The following is a 24803-nucleotide window of genomic DNA, read 5'->3' on the forward strand; positions in this document are numbered from 1 at the left end:
GTACAACGGGAGGGCGGCTCGTTTTGTCTCGGCGAGGAGGAAGAGCGGTGTAAACCAGACTGGGTGGAGCAACGCATCGCCCGCCCCATCTATCGTGCAGACGGCCTTGTGTCCCGTTTGCCTAGGAGCTCAGAGAGAGACTACTGTACTGAAAGTCTGGCGGATAGAGAGAGAGGGGGGCCGGTCTATGGGAGGGACTAGCGCAAAGGGGGGAATAGGAAGGAGGAGGGGGCGAGGAGGAGGAGGAGGAGGCGGCACGGGTGCTGTTTCTCCAGTCTCTTTCCCCTGTCTTTGTCTCACACACTCTTTTGTTAGCCATGCCTAGCCTGCTGGTTCTAGCAGGGATCATGGAGAAAAATGGGGGCTACGGCGGGGATCTGGCCGGCTCCGGCTTCGGAACCGAAGGTCTCCTTGTGCCGCCCGACGAGGAGGAAGACGACTCCCGTGCCCTCAGGGTCGCGCTGGGCCAGTTGTCTCTGCTGGGGCTCGGGGAAGGCGAGGACGGCGGCGGAGCCCCAACAACAGGAGTACAGGATCGGAGTAACAATAATAACAACCACCACAACCACACGAACAACGTCGGAGGTGTCGGAGACACGGCGATCCTGCAAGGGAAGAGCAAGTTGTGCGCCCTGTACGAGAGCTCCTCAAGTGAGACGAAAGGACGAGGCTGCAACATAACAGAATGCGTCCCAGTGCCCAGCTCTGAACATGTGGCCGAAATAGTGGGGAGACAAGGTAAAACCGCTGGCTTGCAAATTATTCCCCCATCAAAGTTGTGCTTTCATCCCATCTCACACTGCTGCATTCTGCCCTCCGTGGTTTCCTGCGCGCTTTGTTTTTTTGTTCTCTAACTGTTACCTGGTGTTATTTGACAAAGAAAAGGGAGTGGTGTGTGTGTGTGTGCTCGCGTGTTTTTTTTGTACTCCCCCGAGACATCAGCCTCCCACTTTTTTCTGCTCTAATGTTGCAAGTTCTCGTGTACTCATCCTCCTCATCATCCTCATCATCATCATCCTCATCGGGCTCGTCTATTAAAATAAGACGTGCACCGCTGCTTTGTGTTTATTTTGCTTTTTTGAGTGAATTTGCACAGAGGCACGGGAGAGAGAGAGAGAGAGAAACCTCGTTCCCGTACTGGGCGAATTATTCTACATCCACGCCATCAATGTCAGCAGCGCACAGGCACACACACACTGGAGCACGGAGAGCACTTGCTTCCTTTGTCGTCTGAGACGCGCCAGACTGTTCAAAAAGGGCAACGTGCGGCTGGGCGAGGAGCAGGAATGTCTTTACTTTGAATGGATTGTTAGGAAAACACCCCAAATGTGCACATTTTGGTGAGAGTAGTGGAAGATGTTTTTCGTCTCCTCACATTTATTCAGCTCAGTTGTTTATGTTGCGCACTGCCCCAGTGACACAATTGGATAAAGAGGCAGCGTGGTCCACTTGTTTTTTTTTTTTTGTTTTGTGTTTTTTTTCTTCATATGGGGGAGTTGGAAGTTTCAATTCCAGACACATTATGGATTCTGCACGTTTTTCTTCCAGTTTGAGGTGATTTATTGAACAAAGAGCTTTAAGTTGAATGACAGCAGCTGTCAAACAAAGGTGTGAAAGTCGGGGTATGAGGGGAGGGGCGCGTTAAGACAGTGTTACTGCTTGGCACACGGGATGGCCTTAAAGGGTGACTCAGCTGGAAGTTGCACCAGGAGGTGGGAATCCTTTTAAAAAATACAAATAAAGAGCATTTTCCTCTGTGCACTTATTTGCCATTGTTGGGGGATTTTCCACTCTATTCAAGTTTCATATTTATGCACAAACAGCTCTGAGAAATGTTGAAGTTAGTTTGAATGCAGGGAACTCAGAAGTAGTTATTTTGCCTTCTTTGTTTGAGCTTGTTGGCGGTGTTAATGTGACCGGCCATTGTTAGTTGTTGTGATGAAGCCATGGGCGAGAAGGGGGCAGAGAAAAACAAGGACAAGGACGGAAGGGCAGTATAGCATCTAAAAAAGCTGAATGGGAGTCACGCCTTGGAGCTCAGCACAAGGGGCTCCTCATGAGCCCCCACTCCACTGCACACTCTCAATGCCACATGGTTGTGTGTCAGGAGAGAGGGAGGAATGGGCGGGTGAACAGAGAGGGGAGTACAAAGACTGCAGGGTGGGTGAGGTAGCACAAGCAAAATGCTAGTTTATCTAGCGACAAAAGAAAACGGGTATCAATAAATGTCAAATGGCTTCAGTCAGAGGGATCACGATGCCTCCTGTCACTGCTGCTTACCTTTCTTTCTTTTTGTAAATGTGGATTCAGTTTTTTTTGGCTCTTGTCTATCCAGTGCGGCTCTCGTTCGTTTACTCTGAAGTGTAAGTTTTGAATTTTAATGGGGGAACTGAAGGCGGCCGGAGGGTTGATCCAGTGAGCACAAGTGCAGAGCCCCCTTTTTTTTTGCTCCTCCCTGACCGGGAAGAAGTGCTGATTTGGGGGGATTTGAGTCGAGCTGCTTTTGATTCAGGCCCTTCGTTAGCCGGCACTGCGTACACACCCCCTTCTCCTCAGCACCGCGCATCCCAGCCTGCCTCGTGGATCTGCCACACACACAGGATCCTATCATGAAGAAAGGCTCGAACAGGATTGTTTTTCCTTCTGTCAGAGTCACGGGGATTGATTTCGAAGATGCTCTTGAACCTTTGCAGCGTTGTTTTGAATACCAGGCACCTCTTCCTCCACATGTTAACAGCTGAGAATAAATTTGTCCCCGGTGACCTTAATTTTCTGGTTGCGATTAATTAATCGGTGCCTGTTTTGTTAACAGATAGTTCTTTAATTGAGACATAAATTTGGAATAATAGAACGATGCAATGTAGTCCCAGAAAAGGAATTTAACAATTACTCTCTGATTCCCCTCTGGCATGGACAGGCTTATTAGACTAATACCAGGCAGTGGCCACAATGGGCATGTTCAGATTTGAGGTATGAGCAATTCGAAACCTTCAGCCCAAGTGTCCTTCTGGTCCCAGAGAAGTAAGTGTTCCTGAACAAAGTGGGCCTATTTGGGCGCATTACAGCGTCATTCGCCTTCAACTTAAAGTGTCTTTTAGAGCTTCTGATACCTGCTGCTGCTTCTGCTGCTGCTGTGATTTTCACATCGCTAATGCAATGATGTGCTGTTTGATTTGAAGCATCCTGAGTCGAGTAAGATGAGCTCTGATGTGCTCACTGGATGCCTGATGATTCTTTCTTGTCCACAGAGTCTGACCGGCCTCTTTAAGACATGGTCGAAATGAGAAAGGCATATTAAAATCAATAAGTGTGGAAGTCTTAATGGGGAGGCTGCCTGAGTTTCTGAATGAAAACTGACCCGAGGAATACCTGCTGCTTCAAGGAGTGTTATATAAACCGCTCTGCCCTTCTTCTTCTTCTTGACCTCAAAGCTACCTGAAAAAATCCTCAGGCTGATACACCCCATGTCCTTCGCTGTCATGAAACAACATGTAATGTTATAATGAAGAACATTACTTGCACTCCCTAACATTGACGCTTTGCCTTTAAAAGCATTCATTAAAGTAAACCAGTACAAACTGATCATAACCAGGACAAACGCAGAGCCATTAACGGCCGAAAAAAAAAAAAGACACGTGGGCAGACTGTAGAGTCTCGTAAGTTCAAGGAGAGGTCAGACAGTGATTGCTCACCAGCATCTCGCAAATTTATTGCATCTGCTGTAGCTCATGACGCCCCAAAAAACAGACATGCCTACCCCGCCAAGACCACGGGATCATCCTTCAACCTTTAAGTAAGATAAGTGTACCTGATTTAGAGCTAATGGATGGGTTTACTGAAAAGAACACTAATGCTGAGGTGCTGGAAAGCTCATAAATCATTGCAATTACTCCGTGTATCCTTTGCTGGGGAAATGAACTACAGACGTCTGAATGTACACTGAACAAAAGTGAAGTGAGGATTTCTCTTTGCTCAGGATGATGACATTTGCAGTAGTTCCACTCGATTTGTGGTCCCAACATTCGACTGATCATATTTACCTATTTTGAAATGTTTGTTGGTGTCTCTGCAGGTTGCAAGATCAAAGCCTTGCGGGCCAAGACCAACACCTACATCAAAACCCCCGTTAGAGGAGAGGAGCCGGTGTTCTTAATCACTGGCCGGAAGGAGGATGTTGCACTAGCCCGTCGTGAAATCATCTCTGCTGCAGAGCACTTCTCCATGCTCCGAGCGTCCCGTAACAAGCTGGGAGTGTCCTTCAGCGGCTCTCCGCCCACACCGCTGCCCGGTCAGACGACCATTCAGGTGAGAGTGCCATACCGTGTCGTGGGGCTGGTAGTGGGGCCGAAAGGCTCCACCATCAAACGCATCCAGCAGCAAACCTGCACGTACATCGTCACCCCGAGTCGAGACCGCGACCCCGTCTTCGAGATCACGGGGTCGCCGAGCAACGCTGAGCGGGCCCGCGAGGAGATCGAAGCACACATCGCCTTCCGAACAGGAGGCCTGCACGACCACAATAATGAGAACGACTGTCTGGGGCCAAATGGTGGAAGCAGCCCAGCGAGCAGTAGCGGTGGTCTGGAGAGCCGACTACAGCAGGTGTGGGGGCTGCAGGGGGGCCAGCGCAAGCCCCTCACCAGCAGCTACCGCCAGAACTTCTCAGATGCCATGGTTGGAGGTGGAGGGGGAGGGGGAAGTGAAGGAGGGGGAATCTACACCAAGAGCAACTTCTCCAGCTCTGGAGAGAAGCCTTGCTCTTACTTTGGATCAGATGGTACCCAGAGCTGGGGTGACCCTGACTACCCCAAACAGGTGGCCTTCTACGCCCAGCAACGCTCCAAGAGCTTCGGAGGCCTCCCTCTCCCCCTGACCAGACTCTCACCTGGCTTAACCGACTCCTGCGGAGGTGGAGGAACCAACAACTCTTCAGTCACCAGCATCGTGCCCGTATCCGGTTCACCTCATGCCCAGGCTCGCCGTGCCCACAGCGAGCCCACCTCAGCCGGTGAGGGTTTCCCAGGCCGTCTGCCAGTGCCGGACTCGCCACCGGCCACTGTGCGGGACTGCATGACCTGCTTTGAAAGCAAAGTGACGGCTGCCTTGGTGCCCTGTGGCCATAACCTCTTCTGCATGGAGTGTGCCATCCGAATCTGTGAGCTCAACCACCCAGAGTGCCCAGTGTGCCACACCCAGGTCACACAGGCCATCCGAATATTCTCTTAAGGAACCACATCCGTTTCGATCATTAGTTTTGTCAGTGTTTGTTCAATAATTATTTCCTGTTATTCTGATTATTATTATAATACACGTTTTTGTTTTTTCAGAAAATTTTAAAACAATCAAGCAGATATTTTAGAAGGCACTGCTTGCTTTACTAAAAAGTATAAGAAATATTTTTAAGTTTTTCTTTTATATATATATATGCATATATATTTTATAAAAGTTTTGTTTATAAGAGAAGTATAGTAACTTGCATTTTCAGTTTTTTGGACTGCTGCTGTTTTTCATTCATGAATCACAGCGTAGGCAGAGGTAGACAGTAATGTGAACATTTTATGATTCAAATTTTTATTTTACCATGAAGTGGGTTTATATGGAAGGAAAGAAGATGATTGTTGAGGTACCAATCTGCACCCGACTGACCTAGAAAGTTATTATTGTTCTTAGTAGTAAAAAAACAAACAAAAAAACCCTAGATTTGTTCATTGCACCTTACAATCATCATGATCTTAAAAGAGGATTTCAATCAAACCTTGAAATTTTGGGAGCTGACGTGAAGGTGAATTCAGCCTTTTCAGATTTACTGTGATTGTGGTTTTGATATAATTGGTCTGATAGATATTTTATCAAATTTAAAATGTGAATAGATTGGTTGTAGCCTTGAAACTCCAACAGAGAACAAATGATTGCCCCCCCCTTTTTTCAGTCTTATACCTTGAAGTCTTACGAAGCAGATGAATCCTAAAGATGGACAGGACACTACATCATTTATTTCGAGTGGTTCGTTACATTTTACCGGCACCATTGTTCAGAGAAAGGCTAAAGCTGTGTTTTAAGTAAAATCTCTTTTCCAGTAGCCATTGATTACACTTTGGTCACTGCAGTTTGTTGAAAAGATTTAGTAATGCTTGCTCCTCGTGGCACTTGAAAAGCATGTGGTTCCTCGGTTGGCTTAAAGCACTGATTTAATTTGTGAGGCCGAAAGCCTTGGAATTCTTCCAGTTGGCTAGTTCTCGATATCCGTCTCCCCAATGGACTTGTTTCAAAGCCACCTTAGCCGCGCTTTATTGTCTCGTGTGGTCATTTGGCCACATTCTCTGAACGATATAGGACAAAGAAAGAGCTCCAGTCAACAGGCATTTCTCTGAGGTGTGCGCTGTAAATAAAGAGGAGAATTAGAATGTGGACAGAAGCCGAGTAAAACTCTCAATTGTTTCCTGAATCAGCAGCCGACTTCAACTCAAAATAGTTGACACTGTAAAATACAGAGTCCCAAACCAGTAATCCGTACTCCCCAATACTAACAGCATTATGTGTGAGCTCGGAGGGGCCAGCTGTCTCCCCTGTAATTAGCAAATCTGTACAGGAGCAGGTGTTTCATGGCACACTGTGGCTGTGACCCCAAGTTGGAGCTCTGGCCTATCCGCCTTTCTATTCTCTCTTTTCTTTGGCTTTTATGTCTCCCCCTGCTTACAGTTTGATCGCTTGGTTTCGAAGGCCTCTCTGAGTGGGGCGTATTGTCTCGGCCCGGTAGCGGCGTTGGGCTGGGGAGTGCTCGGACACGGCCTGGATCTACTCATTCATAATTAGGCAAATGGGTTGGTCCAGGTGCGGACCGTGTGGGGACTCAGGGGCTGTGTGAGGAGTAGGACAGGGTCCCGCAGCGAACCCCCCTTTCAGTCCCACCTCACCGTTACAAGCACAGAGGGGGCTGGATGGTCTGGATGCAGCTGGGCATATAGGACCCCCTCCTTCCACTCCCAATCGCCCCTTCCGCCCCCCTTTTTCCTCTCCTTTTCTGCCGCTCTGAGCTATCCCTACTGGGGAGTCGGGGCCTCTTTTGTCCCAAAACACACACACACACACACACACACACATACACACACACACACACACACAATGTGAAAGACAGTAGTGAATTTGGCAGCGCCTGTGAAATAAGGAGAAGCTTAGGAGCAAAATAAATTATCTACAGTTATCAGGAGGCGCACAAGCGACAACATTTTCTGCACACACTCTGTGAATGATAAAAAATGTACGTTTACACACAAAACAAAGATTGCGTGATCTCATCACACGGGGGGCAGCATTATCTCCCCCCCCTCCGCCTCCCAAATGCACCGCCCTGAAATCTGGAAGGGGTCGGGGTTTTTTGAGACAGCGCCAACGCAGATCGCTACTGTATGGGACATCCTGCAGCTGCCTTTTCACTACGGACAACCAGGGCTTCAGCCAATGGCTGCCCCCCTCTGGCTTTGAGCTTGGAGAATGAAATCAGACAATTGTAATTGACAGGAAAGCAGAGGAAACGCCCCATTTAACCAGCACTCATGCTGAATCAAATTACACACCCTCTGCGTCTGCCTTAGCCCCAGCCTGGGGATTTCAGAGGGCTAGAGGAGAGCGGATGGGGGTAGGGATTAAAGCTGTTGAATGATAGGGGGGGATTCATTTTGGCTGTAAGAAGAGAGAAGTAGGCTCAAAAAAAAAAAAAAAAAAACCTCGCAGATCTTGCATTTTTATTGGTCATTCAAGTCTTGCTGCGAGCTTTGAGTAGTTGTCACATGAGGGCTAGTGTCGGTGATTCAGCAGGCCTCTCTTTTGTTGTACTGGAGAACAATTCAACTCAGCTTCTGTCTCAAAAAGGAATTAACAATTACAAATTGTGTCTCCGAGCACACAAAGGGCCATTCTTTAAAAAAAAAAAGTGGAAAAAAAAAACCTAAAGCAGACCACTCACATTACGTGTGGACTGCAGGGAAAGCACTGTACTTGCTAAAAAGTACCCTGAGCTCTATCAGATGTAGGACTAAAGAATAGTTAGGGTTTTATGGATGGAAAAATTGCACAGTGGTTTGGCTTAAGCTTTCTACGACAAATTCAAGGCAGTGTGACACTGTTCTTTGAACTAAGTATTTTTGTTATTTTATTTTCTGCCTTAATATTTTTTATTCAAATATCGCCATTACTTTGGCTTACAAGGTAGCAACTTTGGCCTTCGATAGTATCGCCCCGTAGACAAACTTTTTGAAAGTTTTTATTTTTGGAGAAAAAACCAGAATGTGAATCAAACTGCTTGGGTGGGGATTAGAGAGAGAGATTCGGGAAATTAGGCTCTTAAAACACTTTACCTAAACAGAAAGTAGAGCACCTTATACAAAACATGCGCAATTGATGAAAACCAAACCGACCACTGATGGTGAATACACTTCCTAGGATTTGAAAGAAATGCACATAAGGATTCCCTATCATTTTTTTGTATTATGGTGGTTCTTGTTGTTCTTAATGCTACAGTAGTACTAGTGGTAATGTGGGGAGACCTCTCGTCCATTTAGTCAACGCTGATGACTTTCTGGAGGTTTGCACTGGTTTCATGAAGAGAGAGGGCGACTTGGAGATCCTCCCTGTTTAGACGCTGTATAAGTTAATGAGTATTGTACTTTATGGGAAAGCACTCTGAGCATCTATGTAAATACAGTTTGTGTATCGGTTATGACCATCCGGACAAAGGCCCGCTTAAAGCGACGTTTGGATTCTTTTGAAAGGCTGACGGTGTCATTGTCAATGTTTTAGCACATGGAGTCTTAGGGAGAGTAAATCTTTTATATATGCGCCCCATCATCCTTTTGGACTATAATAGTATATTAGATAGATCCATACATTTATGAAATATTATTTAAACTGACTAACTTAGTACTTCATCCAAATATAGAAAATAAATGAACCAGACACGTCTATAAACTGTAATAATGAATATCCTTTATGACGCAGCTGATGTATAAATCCAAGCTTGAATTCAAACTCGAAGAAATATTATGTGTAATAACTTAGCCCTGATGAAGACATCTGTTTCTATGTATATTAGGATGAAAAGCAATAATAGGACTATACTGGGATGATACACAGAGGAGGTTCTTGAAATAATATTCTATTCACAAATCGACCTTGACTATTAGGATGCTGTTGCGTTTCTGTCTCACATCTGCTAAAATGTCATTATGGATTCATGCCAGTGTAGAAACAAGAGATAGAATTCATTAGTAACACTTTCAGGATAATTAATTGTTCTTGTTGTGTTCATCAGGGTCATTTAGTCAATTGATTGCTTACTTTTTTTTTTTTTTTTTTGTACGTTGAAACTCAATCAGATCACAGGGTGAGTCGAGACCAACTTTAACGATTCTGTTAAGTTTTTTTTTGTGTTTAGTTTAAAGTAGCACCGAAAATATGAACCTGCATTTCTCTGTGACTTCAGGAGGAAATCTCCCTGCGCTGTAAAAGTGATTCCTCAAGTGTAAACAAACAAACAGGACCGGCGTGTTCGCAAGGAAGTCTCCTCTCTTTGTTCAAAAAGAAAAAAGAAAGGCGGACAGGATGACTTCACTTGTGATGTTTTGAAGGTCAGAAAGCGCACACAGCAGGGAGAGGGCGAGCAGCATGATGCCATGTGGTGACACTCATCCTTCCATGAACTTACAGACAGAGGCAGGCGTGCTCCCGGGCATATCTCAAGAGGATTTCTGTTTACATAGTAAGAATACGTTTTCTGATTTCATGGCTCTACTTGCACCTACTTTTTCATCCGTGGGGTTTATGAAAGAAAAGTGTCAGACATAGCCAAAGAACAAAAATACAAGGAGAGGACACGGGACAGCGTACCACTCGAGTTTACTTATTCTAGCAAGAAAATCCGCTTGGTTTAGACTTTATTAAATCAGGATTATTGAGGAATAATCTTGTGGCTAGATTTACCATGTTTACCCAAAAGTCTTGGAGGCCATTCAGTCGATATCTGTGAAATGAAGGCATATCATGTTTCAGTGTTGTAAGATTAGTTTGAAACTCCAGGGGCGCCGGTAACCGACTTACTTCTCCCCAAAGAGATCAGCCCTAAAGCACATCCTGGCACTTCCACAGTCCTTTGAGTGAGTTTCTGTCGCCCTGGCGAGCTCGTTTCGGGGCACAAAATAGTCCAGGGACGGTCAGTCTGTCTGAAAAAATGTGACCGATGTGGAGGGGTCGAGATTAAAAAGGGGGACTGTCCCGAGCCGTTTGATGAAATAGTCTGCAAAGAATTCACAATGACAGAGAAAAAAACCTCCTTTCTAAACCCCTCCGAGTAAACTGTGAGGGTCTTCTCTTTCCACGTAAACAAGGTCAGTGTGACGGTGAACAAAGCAACACTGTGGTTTTAGTTGAGATCATTTTAGAGAGCCATTGACTGTATCCTTAAGTTTAACTGCATGTAAGTAAAGTATAGTACAGTAGGTAAGATTTATCCGAGGAAAAAAAAAAAAGAAGTTAAGATCGCATAAAGAATTCATCCGCCTGATACCTAAAGTGTATACAAAGCTTTAAGACCTTACGTGAACATCGGTCAAAGATCATATATTTACCGTGTAGTTTAACTAATCGATACATAAAGTTTAATTATGATTCTTAAGAATATGCTAAAGTGTAAGTTTCATTTGTCCAGCTCACCCAGTACGAGATCCTTTTGAATTCAGTGGTGCCACAAAGGGGCGGGGGGGTGACTCACAGTGACATATGATGCATTAAGTTCTTGTTAGTATTATTTACAATATTGTATTAAGCTTACTATTATAGTAATGGTAGAAAATGTTGGTGTTTTTTCTTCTCTTGATATGAAAAGGTCTTTATGCATTTATGTAGAATCCCTTTTTTTAAGGAGTGATAGGAAATCCTTATTTTCAATGGATGCACTTAAGCAATTGTACCAACCTGTCGAAATCACACATTGAGCAAGTAATGCATTTGAATGTAAAAAAAAACAAACAAAAAAAACAAGACCACTCAACTCGATGCACTCCTTACGCTTATTGTTTTGTCAATTTACAAGTGAGCTTTAAGTTTTTGTTTTTTTTATAAAGAATTTGCGACAGGTTTTCAACGTAGACTATATTTGAGTTCTTCCACATACATTTATAGAAAGTAACTTAAAATGAATAAAAAAAAAACATATTACAATTTCTCAAATCTATTTTGCTAACATGGGTTATTATTTCATAGAAAGCAGAGGAAAAAAAAGTCAGTATCTGGATGTTATTTATGAAAGTAAAAAAAAAAAAATGAAGCAACATATTTATGAGTAACCTCAAGACATTTTGTTTTTTAATTAAAATGACGAGAAGTTAATATATTTCTAAACACAGGGAAGTCAGTTTCTACTAATAAGTACAAATGAGAAAAGAAGTTTAGAAGTTTTATTTATGAAAGTTGTGGCTGCTCGGCTCGTCCGCGTACTTCACGGTAAATGGAGGACGCGGAGCGAGCGCTCGCCGTAGCTTAAATCTTAACTTCGGGACGCGCACTCTCTGACATCATCAGTGCGGTCACAATGGAATAATGACAGAAAATAATATAATATTTTTTAGAATTTGGAGATATTTTAGTCACAGAGCATCAATTTTGTGCCTCAATTCTATATTTTTCCTGCATCAGCATTCCTTGTGTAGTGCTGCTTGCTGTTCCCCTTTCTCCCCCCCTTCGACTAAGCCCATGTTACTGACTGAAACACATAACTCATTTCCTCTGTAATCTAAACTCACTTTTACTTATCAAACCTATAAAACATGTTACGACTGCAACGCTTGGAATGAATGAGGCGGCTGTGACCCCTCTGCCAATGGGGCCACACACAGCTTGTACACACTTTCATTCATACATTTTCTACATCTACTACTCAGACTGCTTGTGATCACTAGCAACAGAGCATAATCAGCCTTAAGGCAGCCTTTATGAGACACTTCACCTATTGTGCTAATCAGGTGAAGTTTGCAAAAATGGAGCGGAGACATCTAGGGGAGGACAACAGCGCACTGTGTAGTAGATCTATGTAACTAGATGCACACATATACACACACGACAGATTCATTACCGTACTAGTTTGCATGTATGTTGTATGGTCACTTAGACAGGAGGAGCAGCGCAGGTTGTCCTTGAACACAAGGACACCTGGGCTGTTTCTCCTCTGTAGATTTTCATAGTTGGAGTCTCTTTGGAAAGTGAAACAGTTGACATGAGTTTGGAGCCAGGCAAAGTGAACATTTCAGTCCCCACATTAAAGTTGGATTTTGTATTCTCAGTTACCTGATAGAAGATGAAAGACTGTTTGCACCTCATATGAATTAACTTGAAGTTCTTACTTTGTGAAAAAAAAGTACACAGTGAAGAAAACTTGACAATAAAAAAAAACAAAACACAACAATAGCACATTTTCTGCTGCACGTAAAAAGATGGGGGCTGAAGTGGCGTTCGCTGGTGAAACTCGCAACCTTTTTCCAAAGAGGCCAAAACAGTCTGACAGTTTGTCTTTGGTAGCGTTTCCAATTTTTCCAGCACAGTAGAGGTGTTTCATACCGGTCTAATAGTGGTTGTAGTGCATTAGTTTTTGGGCCAGCATCACCTGGCGGTAGTTTCTGGTTTCTCTGTGAACAGTGAAAGAGGGTTGCCTTCGCGGCCCTCGGTGGCTGACCGTCGACTTTGATGGATGGAAAAAAAAAAAGAAAAAAAAAAAAAGAAGTCTTTGAACTCTGTTACAGTATGCCGTGCCCAGACAAGGCATGTGATATTGCAGGTTTATTTGTTATAGCAAATGTTTTTTTGTGAATTACATTTTTTGGAGACATTTTTATTATTATTATTGTATCTGCGCCATGTTAGTTCTGGTTCTTTGTTATTTTTCCAAGATTCAAGATGTATTGTAAATGTTTCTAATAAAACAAAAATGAAATGATCTTCAATTGTAACTAATTGTGTTCTTTTTTTTTTAATAATTCAAAGGGGGAACGTTAATCTTGCCAGGTGAGGACATGAGGAGCGTTCTTTCAATCTTCAACACTTTTCTCGCTCAATTCAATGACAGAAAATCCGACTACTTGCGTCCGGAAGAGTTAAAAAGGATCCTCAGGAGACATGAGAAGAGGCAGACTATAACAAATGAGATTTATTTTACACGTATGCAGTCCAAATATACATATATTAGAATACATGTTTAAAAAGCTCTAACCTACACCACCCAGTTTAAGACCTGTGAAGTCAACAGAAGTCAGTGATGATGCAGAACCGCATCAGCAGGATAAACATCTGTGTGCACAACCTTTGGATTTAATTAAGTCCCCTCCCCCCTCCCCCCCAGCACTACCATACTTTCTCCTTTTCTTCATCTATTAAACTATTAGATACTAACAACCCCCAATCCTGGCTCCTTAAATCAGACCCACGCCCTCTCCACAGGAAATAAAGACAAGTGCGAGCGAGGGCAGACCTCGGGGAGATCCCAGAAGGCAGAGAGTCCTGTTCCAGTTACAGTCAGCGTAGAGAGAGATAGAAAGGAGTAGGTGAGCAGGCAGCAGTGGAGGATTTCACTTACAGTAAAACAAGCCATCTCGGGTACATCAGAGACCACAGGAGCAGGGCAGGGCTGAGTGCCCTCACCACCTCATCCCCTGAAACATTATCCCTCCCAGCTAGCAGGAAGCAGCAGCGCAGAGTTGTCCATACATTCAAAACAATTCCTTAACCTTTTCCAAACTTCCCCCACAGATTAGGGGCAGGGTTGAAAGAGCTTAAACCTTTATCCCACCAGCATGCGAGGCAGTTCACCCGTCCACAAGTGATGCAGCTATCTGTTGTAAAAGTTGCAGTTTGGAGTTAATGCTGTGCAAAGCTTGCAAGAGCATGACTCATCTGTGGAGAACAAAGTGTGCAGAGAGCAGGGAAGCCTTCCAAACAAAGATCAAAAGCAATCAAAAAGAAATTAGATGTCACCGTTGGAGAGGGATGTTATTGCTCGGAGTGGTCTGGTGGAACACAACACGAGCCAACCAACATCGACCAAATTCCAGCACGTGCATTTAGGAAAGACGACTTCAAACCCTTTGCTGCTCGATTACTGAGGAGGAGCTGTCTATATAAGCTCTTTAAGATACGCAAGAAAAGCAAGAGAGCTCCTTTCAGGGTGAAGCCATCAGTTGGGGGGGGGGGGGGGGACTAAAAAAGCAACTAGTGTTAAACTGCAAACCCTTTCTGCTTAATCTAGTGTTCAATAAATATCGTAGGGGACTTTACTTTCTGCATGTTAATCATTGGTGGAAAATGAGAATGACAGTGGGGATGGAAGGGTAGCAGTGCAGTTCTTTAGATGTCCATGTTTTTAATTGCCCAATATCCTGGTAGTGAGAAACTGAAAGATAGCATTTACAGGCTTGTAAAGTAGAGCTTTGAAAAGGAAGGCAGTTTGAAAAGACAGAAATCGTGATGAGATACAAAAAGGGACCTAATATTGTGTTACATTTTTCATTCGATTTGGAATCCGTGCTGATGATGTATCTCTCTCATAGCTAAATGCAGACTACGCAGTGCATCGCCCCTCCCTGCCTGTTTATCTAAACTCCCTTAATATCCCTTCCTTCCCTGGTCCCATCTTTTTTTTTTTTTCTGTTACTGTATTAAGATTTCTTAACCAGACATCGTACATATCATTCCCAGTACAAGTGTCCTTTGTGTATTATGGTTCTCTCTACCTGTCTCCATTTCCCCGTCCACCTGCCTGTCTCTCTCTTTTTCTAGCAGGCTGTTTCTCCGATATAGCCTCGAGGTGAAGGGCGAGGTCAGCGGTAAGGCCTCAGTTGTTCTGGCAGCAGACGCCCTTACTGGCGTTTTGGGTGGGCTCGACTGTGATGGGCACTACGTTGGAGGCTGGTGAGAAGTCTGAGTCGTTTCGCCCTGACATCTGCCTCTGTGACACGATGTTGTAGATGGCTGTGATGGAGAGAAGGGTGAAAGGGAGTGAGTTATGTGTAGATGCCTTTAAATCTAGCCAACAGTGGGACATATTGTGATAAGGACAAACAGCATGGCAACACTGAACAACTGTTCTATCCAGACTCCTGGCAGCCGGGAAGGATTCTTTCCATCCTAAACTGGCATTGGTATGTCATGTGGCGGTACCAAGACTCATGTTCGGCACTCCCTCAAAGCAACAAGATGACATACAATTCATATTTCTGTCTGAATACCTTTTTTTACTGTAACTGTATGTGATGCTAAAAAAAGCAGCAAACAGAAAGAGGGACATCTTCAGCACACAAGAGCTGCGCTTGTTTTGTTTCTCTTCATCCCTGACATTTGCCTTTTTTTTTTTTTTTTCTCTCAATATTTTACTGCCAATAAGCTGGTGAGTTCATAAACTTGAAAAAAGGAGAGAGCGGGACTAGTGCAAACACACTGCTCTGGTTTACTGTTGCATACTGTCGCTTTAACTCTAAACTACAGCCAGATGTGGAAAACAGCCCTGAAGTAAAAACTGCCCATTAAGCAGGAAGGTTTTTAAAGCAAAACAAGACTCCTGGCTGACTGTGACGCGACACGTCAGGTGGTAAAACCATGACTCATTACATAGCTCTACACAACACCAGCTGCTGAGCCTATATAGACAATAATCCATGAGTTTGACCCTCTTTGACCTGCGCTCTGTCTGCTGCTGATGTCTACACGTGCCACTTCTCGTCTGCTTCACTGGGTCTATAGCTGATCTGCTAATGTGCTCTGAACTTCCTCTATTCTCCTCCCTTAATGAGCTAATTAGCATCATTAGCTCAATGGGGCTTGTTGGTTAGAAGTTTTTATCAATTAGAAATTACTGACAAAGCTGCAGTTTGGGCAGGGTGGCTCGCACGGATCAAGGAGAGGCGCCTGAGTATTGAACATGGAGCAGAAAACAAACAGTAAGTGACACACACACACAGTGGAAGCACCTCTCCCTGATGGATTGTCCCTCTGGACACTCGAGGGGTAGACTCAGTCACAACAATGTTACCAAATCTTCCAACATCAGACACCCTTTGTTAGCTTAGCTTTACGCTCCCCTCAGAAAAACTGCTCACAAACATTTACAAACACCTCGTGTGTGTGTGTGACCCACTGTCAGAAGTTCATCCTTGAAGAGCTGCACTCGATTAAGCAGAGTCAGAGAGTATTTGTCAACATCAATGATTTACCTGCTACAACAATAACTAACTGGTCGTGTTGTTTTTCTTTGTGCACATAACCTACATTTTTTTTTTACCTCAACAGTTGCTCTTACTGAAGTCGAAGATGAATGTGGATAACCAATAGGATGGATTTTGCTGCCATCTAGTGGCAGCTGGAAAGTGTTGTTATGTAAATCATTAAAGTCTGGATGGAAATGTTCAGACTATTAAATGTACTTTAACATCACTTCTGAGCTTTTTACACTCCAGTGTCTGATGCACTTTCACTTGAAACAAAAGAGAGAAGCAGGAATCATACCAGTGAGAATAGTATGGAAGGCCAGCTCCACATTGGATGAGTCTAACGCTGATGTCTCCAGGAAAGACAAGCCGTTCGCCTCTGTGAAGAACAAAAACAGAATGAAACGATATTTTTAATAACTTCACCTTTAGAACTTCCGACACAGTGCGAGGAGATGTACTGATGGACTCTCTCCGTGGTTCTCCTCTCCAACTGTGTCGTTTGAAAAACAGATTTCAGTGATTTTGGATTCATAGATTTTTGCTCGGGAATATTTTTTCTGAGATCTGACAAAACACAACGTTACCTAAATAAACCTGAGAGATCAAGCTGGGTTTTCAAAATGATAAAAAAAATGATCTTGTGGTTCATGTGTATCATAGTTAAGGAGGTTTTACTGCTGTGTCACATGTATTCAAAAAGGCACGCTTAATCATTTTAAAACTGCTCACTGACAAAAGTTTAAAAAAAATGCTTCTTATCCTTTGAAAATAAAACTGACTAATCTGTGTATGAACACTGTTAAAAACACAGAGAATAATGTCGACTCCTAACACATGACAGTTTCAAACGATGACATGATTTGTTTTCTTTTACGTAGAATTGTTCAATCTTACACCTTCTACAACGCTAAAATGAAGAATATGTGGATATGTTAATCCAGGTGAGGTGAGATTAGTTACACCTGCCATCAATCTGGCACCGGTCACAGAGCTCCTCTCTGATTGGCTCAGGAGGACAGGTAGCGTGTCTGTGAGGTACGCAGACTTCGAGAAGGCTGTGAGGAAAGACATCTTTTTCAGTTTGAACATTTTTTTTCCCCTCACTCGCGCTGCCTGCCATCCAGAAGTACAACAGTTCACTAAAAAACTGTTTTATTTAGAATATCTACAAAGACAAAATAAAACAAAGCAGAGAAGCTATGATTTTATATATTTTGGATAAATAATGAATAATGTGATTCGATAGATTTTGACTCTAAGATTGTGGAAAAATAGAATAAACACATTTAATCAACACTGATTGATTCATCTGTAAATCAGTTACTTATTTTTCATCCATCTTAACTTTGGAGTAGAACATGAAAATATTTAAATCTGATTAATAACATTGGTGAGTGTGATCGGTGAGAATTGAATTTTCACACACAGAGAAATGTCCAACATCTGATTGGTCCACTGTGAGTGACTCTTTGAGAGGAACACATTAATATAGGCTGTCCCTCACATGGTCTTTATGTAAATTAAGCATACATAATTATGCTCACTGGTTTGGAAAACAAATCATCCCCGCCAGCAGACACTGACTTATGAAAATGTATTCACCTGGCAAAGAAAATCCAACGCCTCGTGCAATATGGATCAACAGGATTTGCGGGTTTGACTTTCACACAGGCAGTCTCAGCACGAGTCATTTACCAGTCAAAGCAGGTGTAACACTGCTTGAGACACGAGCCAATAAACCCAAGGTCAAGAATAAACACAGAGGGCAAGCACTCAGGAATAATGAGCGTGTCAAAAGGTTGACAATTACACTTCATTTTTAGTGAAGTTCTGCAGACTGATTGTAAAAAAAACCAAAATGTGCTGTAAAACGAAGCCTTGAAATTCTCCGAGCGTCGGAGAAATGGAGGTTTAAATTATTCAAATCGAGTCCTTTTAAACGTGTTGATGGAAAATGCCGAACAGTATCACAGTGCCAACTCTTCCAACACGGGGTTTTGCCAGAGGGAACACACAAATGAGGCTTTTTTTTTTTTAAGTATAAAATAAACTGAAAGAAAACTTGACGAGCTCAGCATGTTTTGCTGTGCTGTCTGCAACACACATAAGTTAGAAAATAGTGAAGACCTCATTTAGGGAACTCGGGGATCGGCCCAGTATCACAGCGTTAAATGCATTTTTGGCCAAGTTCTCTGAAGACGTTCGATCAGTGTTGATTTTAGCTTTAGTCAAGTAAAGAGACACATTCCTCAAAAGGTATCGTGATAAGTCACACTGATAACATTAAAAAGAGATTTGATCTCCCCTGCTATGGAAACGTTAAGATAATGGCTTTATCTGTCAAGATGCATTGCATTCATATTTTGTGGTGACATTTTTTGCTTTCTATGCACGGTTGTTTGGAAGCCTATTTGCAAATTGAGCGAAAGGCAGAGACTAGAAATTAAAGACTGGAAGTGGGCTGTGGTTGCTCTGGGCTGCCGTCTACGTTCACACTCTGCAGGTGGGCAGAAGATCAACAGAAGCTTCTCAAAGCTGCGCAACAGAGAGACTGAGAAGAAAGGCAACAACTGCAAATGATTGTCTGCACTTCACTTAGATACTGATAACCTTGGAAATTGTCAAAATGTCCCCTCAACAATATTCTAATGAAGATGAGAGTGAGCCTCAAAGGTCTCAAAGGCTCTCACGGGCAGGATAGTGTTTGTGCTCAGACAAAAAAAAAATCACAACAATATTACCTGAAAAGGCCTTGGCCTCATCTGTGGGCACAGCCCTGAGGTGGCGTAGATCACTTTTGTTGCCCACCAGCATGATGACGATGTTGCTGTCAGCGTGGTCCTGCAGCTCCTTCAGCCAACGTGCAGCGTTTTCATACGTCAGGTGCTTGGCAATGTCGTAAACCAAGAGAGCTCCAACTGCTCCCCGGTAGTACCTGGAAATTACGAGAAGAGGGGACGCGTATAATGATGACAATTTCAGGATTCTTTTGTCACGTGACCTCACAAAGTCTTATCAGCAGAAACTGTAGAAAGACATTTAATAAAACAGCAAGCTAGTTAAACTGGTAAAAACGGGTGCCACCTTCATGGCTACTGCAGTGAAATAAACGAGCAGAAAAAAGGGACCAGTGTTTGTACGGGGAACTTGACTTAGAGATGAGGAGGAAGCTATGATTAACAAAGGACTTCCTTCCCCAAGGCAACATTTTGTAGGACTTCCTGATTCTCTTTCAAGCTTGTTTCATTCTCATCCGGCAATGATTGATTACATTTAATTCATAGATGGAGAATGGCCCTTGGTTGGAGGTTTGTAACCCATAAAACTGCAAGCCCAGATATTTACATTGAAACATTATTTTTCTGTGAGATTTGACAAAAAAATGGCACAATGGCCCGGGATGAGGAAACAAAACAGGCCTTTTAAATGAAGACTTTGCCTGTTTTGAACTTTGCTTGCAGACCTGTAAGAGGGTGTATGTATGCTCAACCTTAAATTAAAGGAAAGACTATTTTGTATAATGAGAGCACGCAATCAAAGCAAGTCGGTGCTTCCTCAAAGGCTTCAGTGATGTTTTGTACTCACGCAGACGTGATCGCTCGGTATCGCTCCTGTCCTGCAGTGTCCCAGATCTGAGCCTTGACCGTTTTGCCTTCTACCTGGATGCTGCGAGTGGCAAACTCCACCCCGATGGTGCTCTTGCTCTCCAGGTTGAACTCATTTCGAGTGAAGCGAGACAGCAGGTTACTCTTTCCGACACCGGAGTCTCCTATGAGCACCACTAAAAAGGAAAAAAAAAAAGAGTCATCACCATGGTAATACAGCAGAGGACTCTACCTGTACAGTTCTTTCCTTTTTAATTCTTTTGAATAAATGCAAGAGTAAAAAAACACACCGAGTGCAGCCTGAGCTGAGTGTTTGAGCTGCACAACGTGCTACTTCACTGCAGCGGTAAAGACAAACTGTAGAACACTTTATCTAACAGTGAAGGAGTGACATTAAACAACATGAGCTGATCTTCTTTATGAATCACATTTGTTTCTCATTTGATTAGATACCCTGTCAGAATAATGACGCACACATTTGGCTCCGAGACAAAATAGAGCAGAAACTCAGGGGACTCCCACTGAGTTTCCAAAATATGAGATACCACCCGCTCTTTTCAGGAAACGGAGGCAGACTGAGCACGTTAATCAGGGGTAAAGCATTGATTTGTTGCAGATTTATTTTGTCCAGGAAAAGAGCCGACTTTAAATTAAGGAGAATACATTTCTAGATAATAAAAAAAAAGAGAGACACAAAGGTATGCCACTGCCAACAGATTTTTTTCCTTTCACAAAGATCTCGTTTTGTTGGCTGTACACAATCAGATTTTTGTTTTTGCACATGGATGATTCTGTTGTTCAGGTGTTTTTGGTATTAAAAGCACCTTGACATACGTTACATTTAGGAGAAATAATGATCTGTAGTCGACTTTGACCCTCTGTACTCATTTTTGTGTCCCAAGTTTCTCGATGATTGTAAATAACAACCAGCGCCTGAGAGAAAGGAAAGAACGTTTTGGTTAAATATTGCTTTCGTGATTGAGAGGTCGAGTGCGGGACATTCAGGCACCGACTATCAAGGTGCATGAACACTGAAAGGCCTGAAGAGGTCAAAAAGCTACAGCGACACTTGCAGCATGAAGATCAACTTTATAAATAAGACCGATGCGTTTTCAGCTTGTAGCCTTCATAAGGGTGACTGAGAGGTCACCATTTAACACGTCAAAGACTAAAGATCCATTCAAATCTGCTAACACCTCTTGTGATGAGCCTAACTTTGATTTACTTACTTCGATATTTGTGAAGCTTACTGTGTATTTACAGTCAATTAATGCTAATCTTCTACTAGACTTTCTCCAAAAATGAACATTACCAGCCATTATTAGAGTGAGTGTGTGTCAGTTAACTACTTCCACAATTGTCAGGTGAGTCAGTCTGTCAAAAGGAACCAACCCCAGCTACTCACCACCCTGCTATTAGGAAATAGGAACTTGTTAAGGAATGTTGAAATTGCATTAACACATGGACCACTGTGTCTACACTTGCATATAAGCAATGCAACTCATTCTTCAGGGAAAGTGTGTGTTCATGTTTGTCCGTGTTTCTGAGGTGCTAAAGGCCGCGTGCAGCAACCTGTCCTGATAAATATGAACTTGTTTCTGAAGAATATTAATTCAAAAAATATGTGAAAGCCAGGGGGAGAACACCGAACAAAAGGAAAGTTGTGTCTCTGCTACGCATCAAAAACAGCCACGCTGTCTTTCTCCATTTTGTCTGAAACAAAAGATTTTGGGCGGAGGACAAAAATCATTATGCAACGGTTTTCAGGTGTCCTGCCATCAGACAGGTATTATCACGGCTGCGTTACACACCCACTCACAAGCCCATTGTTAGGTTAGCATTCTTTAGAAAGATATGACACCTCACTATTATTTTATACAATAGTGCACCCAGTGGAGCTGGCCTATGATAAATAAAGACTTAAAAAATAGGCAGCCTGGTGATCCTAAATCCCTATAAATGGAACAAAAGATCACCACCACACGTCCGATTTCAGTATTTGTTTGTGTAAAATATGCATAGTTATAATGTGAGGAAAGAGCAGAAATTTAAAACGAGTAAGGTAAAAATTTTATTTTATTTTGTGATTTTGCATCAAAATGTGTAATTTAAAGGAAAACGACACATCCGTATATGTGACGGCTCTTTAACATAGTTCCCTCAGCTGTGTAGAAAGATGTGCTTTTAATCAAAAAAAACAACAACACGCCTTCAGAGAAACTAACAAAGAGTGTAAAAAGTGTCAGAAACATACCCAGTAATGACATTCATTAACTTCACTAAAATGACAATGATGGGCACAAAGAAAAAAGGTATGACTCGATGAGGAAAGCAGGTCGACTCGCTGCACTGCCACCTCCATCAGTAAGGAAAAGGTTTATGTGACTCACTAAAAGCTCACCCTACTTGACTCATGCTATCCAGCAGCGAGGGACAAAAGGAGGCTGCAGGAACAAAGAACAACAACAAAACAAGCCTTTTCCTGCTTGGAGAGAAAGACGTAATGACAGCCATCGCCTTATCAGTGTCCTTGCGTTGCTGCAAATGATTCAGAAAAATCTGCAATAATCATTTTATGACAGATTGAGTGTGAACAAATCTCACCTCCCCTGTGCTTAGAGCTTCTCTGTTGCAACACACACACACACACACACACACACACACACACACACACACACACACACACACACACACACACACACACACACACACACACACACACACACACACACACACACACACACACACACACAGACAGACAGACAGAGACACACACACACAAACTTCATGCAGGTATTTCCAGTTTGACCACACATGCCTGTTTAGTGTTAGATATTTGAACAGACCATAGGCACTTTATTACTCTTTCTTAGGAGAAGGTAAAAGTATGAAAAGCTTCTATATGGGAACACTAGTGTTTACCCCGTCACAGGACATTATTACTGGAAAATAAACTAGAATACTAGTTTATACCAGATGAGAAATTTGTGGGAATAATCTCTTGCCATCATGGAAAGTTAGAGACACCAAACTTCAACTGTTTAATATCCTATATTTGTTTGGGAGCCTTTACTTTACTAACAGGTGGTGAAAGAAAATGAGTCATTATTATTGCTTTTTGCACGGGTGTGAAGACCTGTAAGTGCATTGACACTTCAAACAGGCATTTTCCAGTAAACCACAAAGTCCTCAAGTGAAAGAGTAAGAGACCAAAACCCCCCTATTTAGTCAATACTAAGACTTAGTCTGGTTTCTTTAATCCCACCACAGTTTAGTTTACGACCCCGGACGCCTCATCACAAGATGAAGATCATCACAGGCCTGCACGGTGATGGTGATGCTCCAGAAATAGTCCTTACCAGCAAATAGTGGAATTAAACCCGGTCTATGAACCCCTGTTTTAACTTGACACGGGTAAAGTTACAGCTCGCAGCAGGTGCCTTCTTTGTCCGTGGGGTCGTCGTATACACACCTTGTTGCCAGGTACACGGAGGAGGAGGGGGGGAGGGGGGGTCACAACAGCTCGGCATCAAATGACACAAGTGTAACTACGGTTGCTGTCGAAACGTCGCCTGCTATAGCTTGGAGATGATTTTATAAAATAAAATAAAAAAAGAAGAAAAAGAAGAACAACGACTCACCTTTAAAAAGATAGTCATATTCGTCCTCTCTGCTCGTCATTGCTGCTGTTTTTTTTTCTTCTCTACTTTGACTCGAAGTCGGAACAAAACTTCTACTTGGGGAGACAACCGTTGACGACTGTAGCTGTAGCTTCACACACGGAAGTCAATTCGCACTCAACACGACAACTACACCACTAAAGTTAAATATTTTTTTACAACGTTGTTCGCTGTCAAGCATTTAAAACCAAAAAATCCCACAGCACCTACTAGCTCACAAAAAAAAACTTTCAGCTCGTCTTCCTCACCCTCTGTCACTTGCCATTACGGAGGCTGCGACGTAACGTCAGTGTCATTGTCCCGCCCCTCGTTCGCTCCTAATGGTCAATAGCTGATCGACACCTGTCACGAGCCTTAACGTGATTGGCCCGCTTGGCTGCCGTTTACGGGTTCAACCGCTGGTCGTTGATTTGTATGACGTATACGGCCCCAAACATCAACAGGTAGTTTCACCATTAATCCTTAGCAGGAGCAAAAGCACAGCTGTCAATCAGCGGTGTCTACGTTTTATCATACATTGCTGCTGGCTTATTATAGAGCATGTTAAGAACAGGTCAGAGCAAATATATGGATTTAAAGAGGACATATTATCCCCATTTTCCACCTTTTCAAACCTTTTCAAACCCCAATGTCCCCCTGTGGTCTAAATAAATTTCTGCGCTATGCTTTGGTTAAAATATAACACGTTTAGAGCACCAGAAGAACCTGAACCAGCCCTCTCAGTCCCCCCCTTAGTTTTCCCAGTAGACATCACTCCTTTTTAGGGAGAATAAAATTGGCAGACCTGCGCAAAAGTTTTTTCCTGAGGCTGGGGGTGGAGTCCATGGGTGGAGAGGGGAGGGGATTTGTTTTCTAGAATCCCACTGTGACGTCACAACAAAGCACATTTGAAACAGAGCGTTTTTGTGTATGTTGGGTGTTTATCTGAGATTTTGTGGGTCGGCAGATACACATACCAACAAGTGGATTTTTCATATTTCAGTTTTAACATAAAGGTGATCATACATACACACACATACACAAAGTAACTATGCTTTGGAGAACAAATCTGAACAAGCTGAAAAGTTTGGGATCCACTCCAGACTGCATTTTTTTCTTTTTCAAATGTTTCCTGTCATCTTTAAACTTTAAAAAGAAACTTTTTTAGTATCTACCAAAGAGGTGGTTTGTGAAGAACTTTTTTAAATAAAGCTAAAAAGAAATTAAACATCTTAAGGGCCCCCTATAGACAAAATGATTTGTTTTAAGTCATTGCTGATCTCTTTCTACTTATCAAG

At 42.9% G+C, this 24803-nt stretch overlaps 2 protein-coding genes across 2 annotated transcripts; one reads left to right on the top strand and one right to left on the bottom strand.

The window, feature by feature from the left end:
- The first annotated feature begins 199 nt into the window (after nucleotides 1-199).
- mex3a (mex-3 RNA binding family member A) lies at nucleotides 200-12730 on the top strand. Its single transcript, XM_079343017.1, has 2 exons — nucleotides 200-738; nucleotides 4073-12730. The coding sequence occupies exons 1-2, from the start codon at nucleotides 318-320 to the stop codon at nucleotides 5224-5226; spliced, it is 1575 nt and encodes a 524-aa protein (XP_079199143.1). The 5' UTR covers nucleotides 200-317; the 3' UTR covers nucleotides 5227-12730.
- A 444-nt stretch (nucleotides 12731-13174) lies between these two features.
- Nucleotides 13175-23837, bottom strand: rab11al (RAB11a, member RAS oncogene family, like). The gene is made up of 5 exons (XM_079343024.1): nucleotides 23488-23837; nucleotides 19827-20022; nucleotides 18983-19176; nucleotides 16537-16617; nucleotides 13175-15006 (listed from the first exon to the last, which is right to left on the bottom strand). Exons 1-5 carry the CDS (start codon nucleotides 23525-23527, stop codon nucleotides 14870-14872), a joined length of 648 nt encoding a protein of 215 aa, XP_079199150.1. The 5' UTR covers nucleotides 23528-23837; the 3' UTR covers nucleotides 13175-14869.
- Between the last annotated feature and the right edge of the window lie 966 nt (nucleotides 23838-24803).

The sequence above is a fragment of the Symphodus melops genome (assembly GCF_947650265.1).
Source record: "Symphodus melops genome assembly, chromosome: 5".
NCBI classification, from domain to species: domain Eukaryota; kingdom Metazoa; phylum Chordata; class Actinopteri; order Labriformes; family Labridae; genus Symphodus; species Symphodus melops.

Excerpts from the sequence above, each read along its gene's own strand:
- mex3a (XM_079343017.1), top strand. The coding sequence starts at position 318 with ATGCCTAGCCTGCTGGTTCTAGCAGGGATCATGGAGAAAAATGGGGGC. Across the intron at positions 739-4,072 it reads CGAAATAGTGGGGAGACAAG|GTTGCAAGATCAAAGCCTTG; the intron begins GTAAAACCGCTG and ends GTGTCTCTGCAG.
- rab11al (XM_079343024.1), bottom strand. The coding sequence starts at position 23,527 with ATGACGAGCAGAGAGGACGAATATGACTATCTTTTTAAAG. Across the intron at positions 20,023-23,487 it reads ATATGACTATCTTTTTAAAG|TGGTGCTCATAGGAGACTCC; the intron begins GTGAGTCGTTGT and ends TTTCCTTTTTAG. Across the intron at positions 15,007-16,536 it reads CTTCCATACTATTCTCACTG|CCATCTACAACATCGTGTCA; the intron begins GTATGATTCCTG and ends TCTCCATCACAG.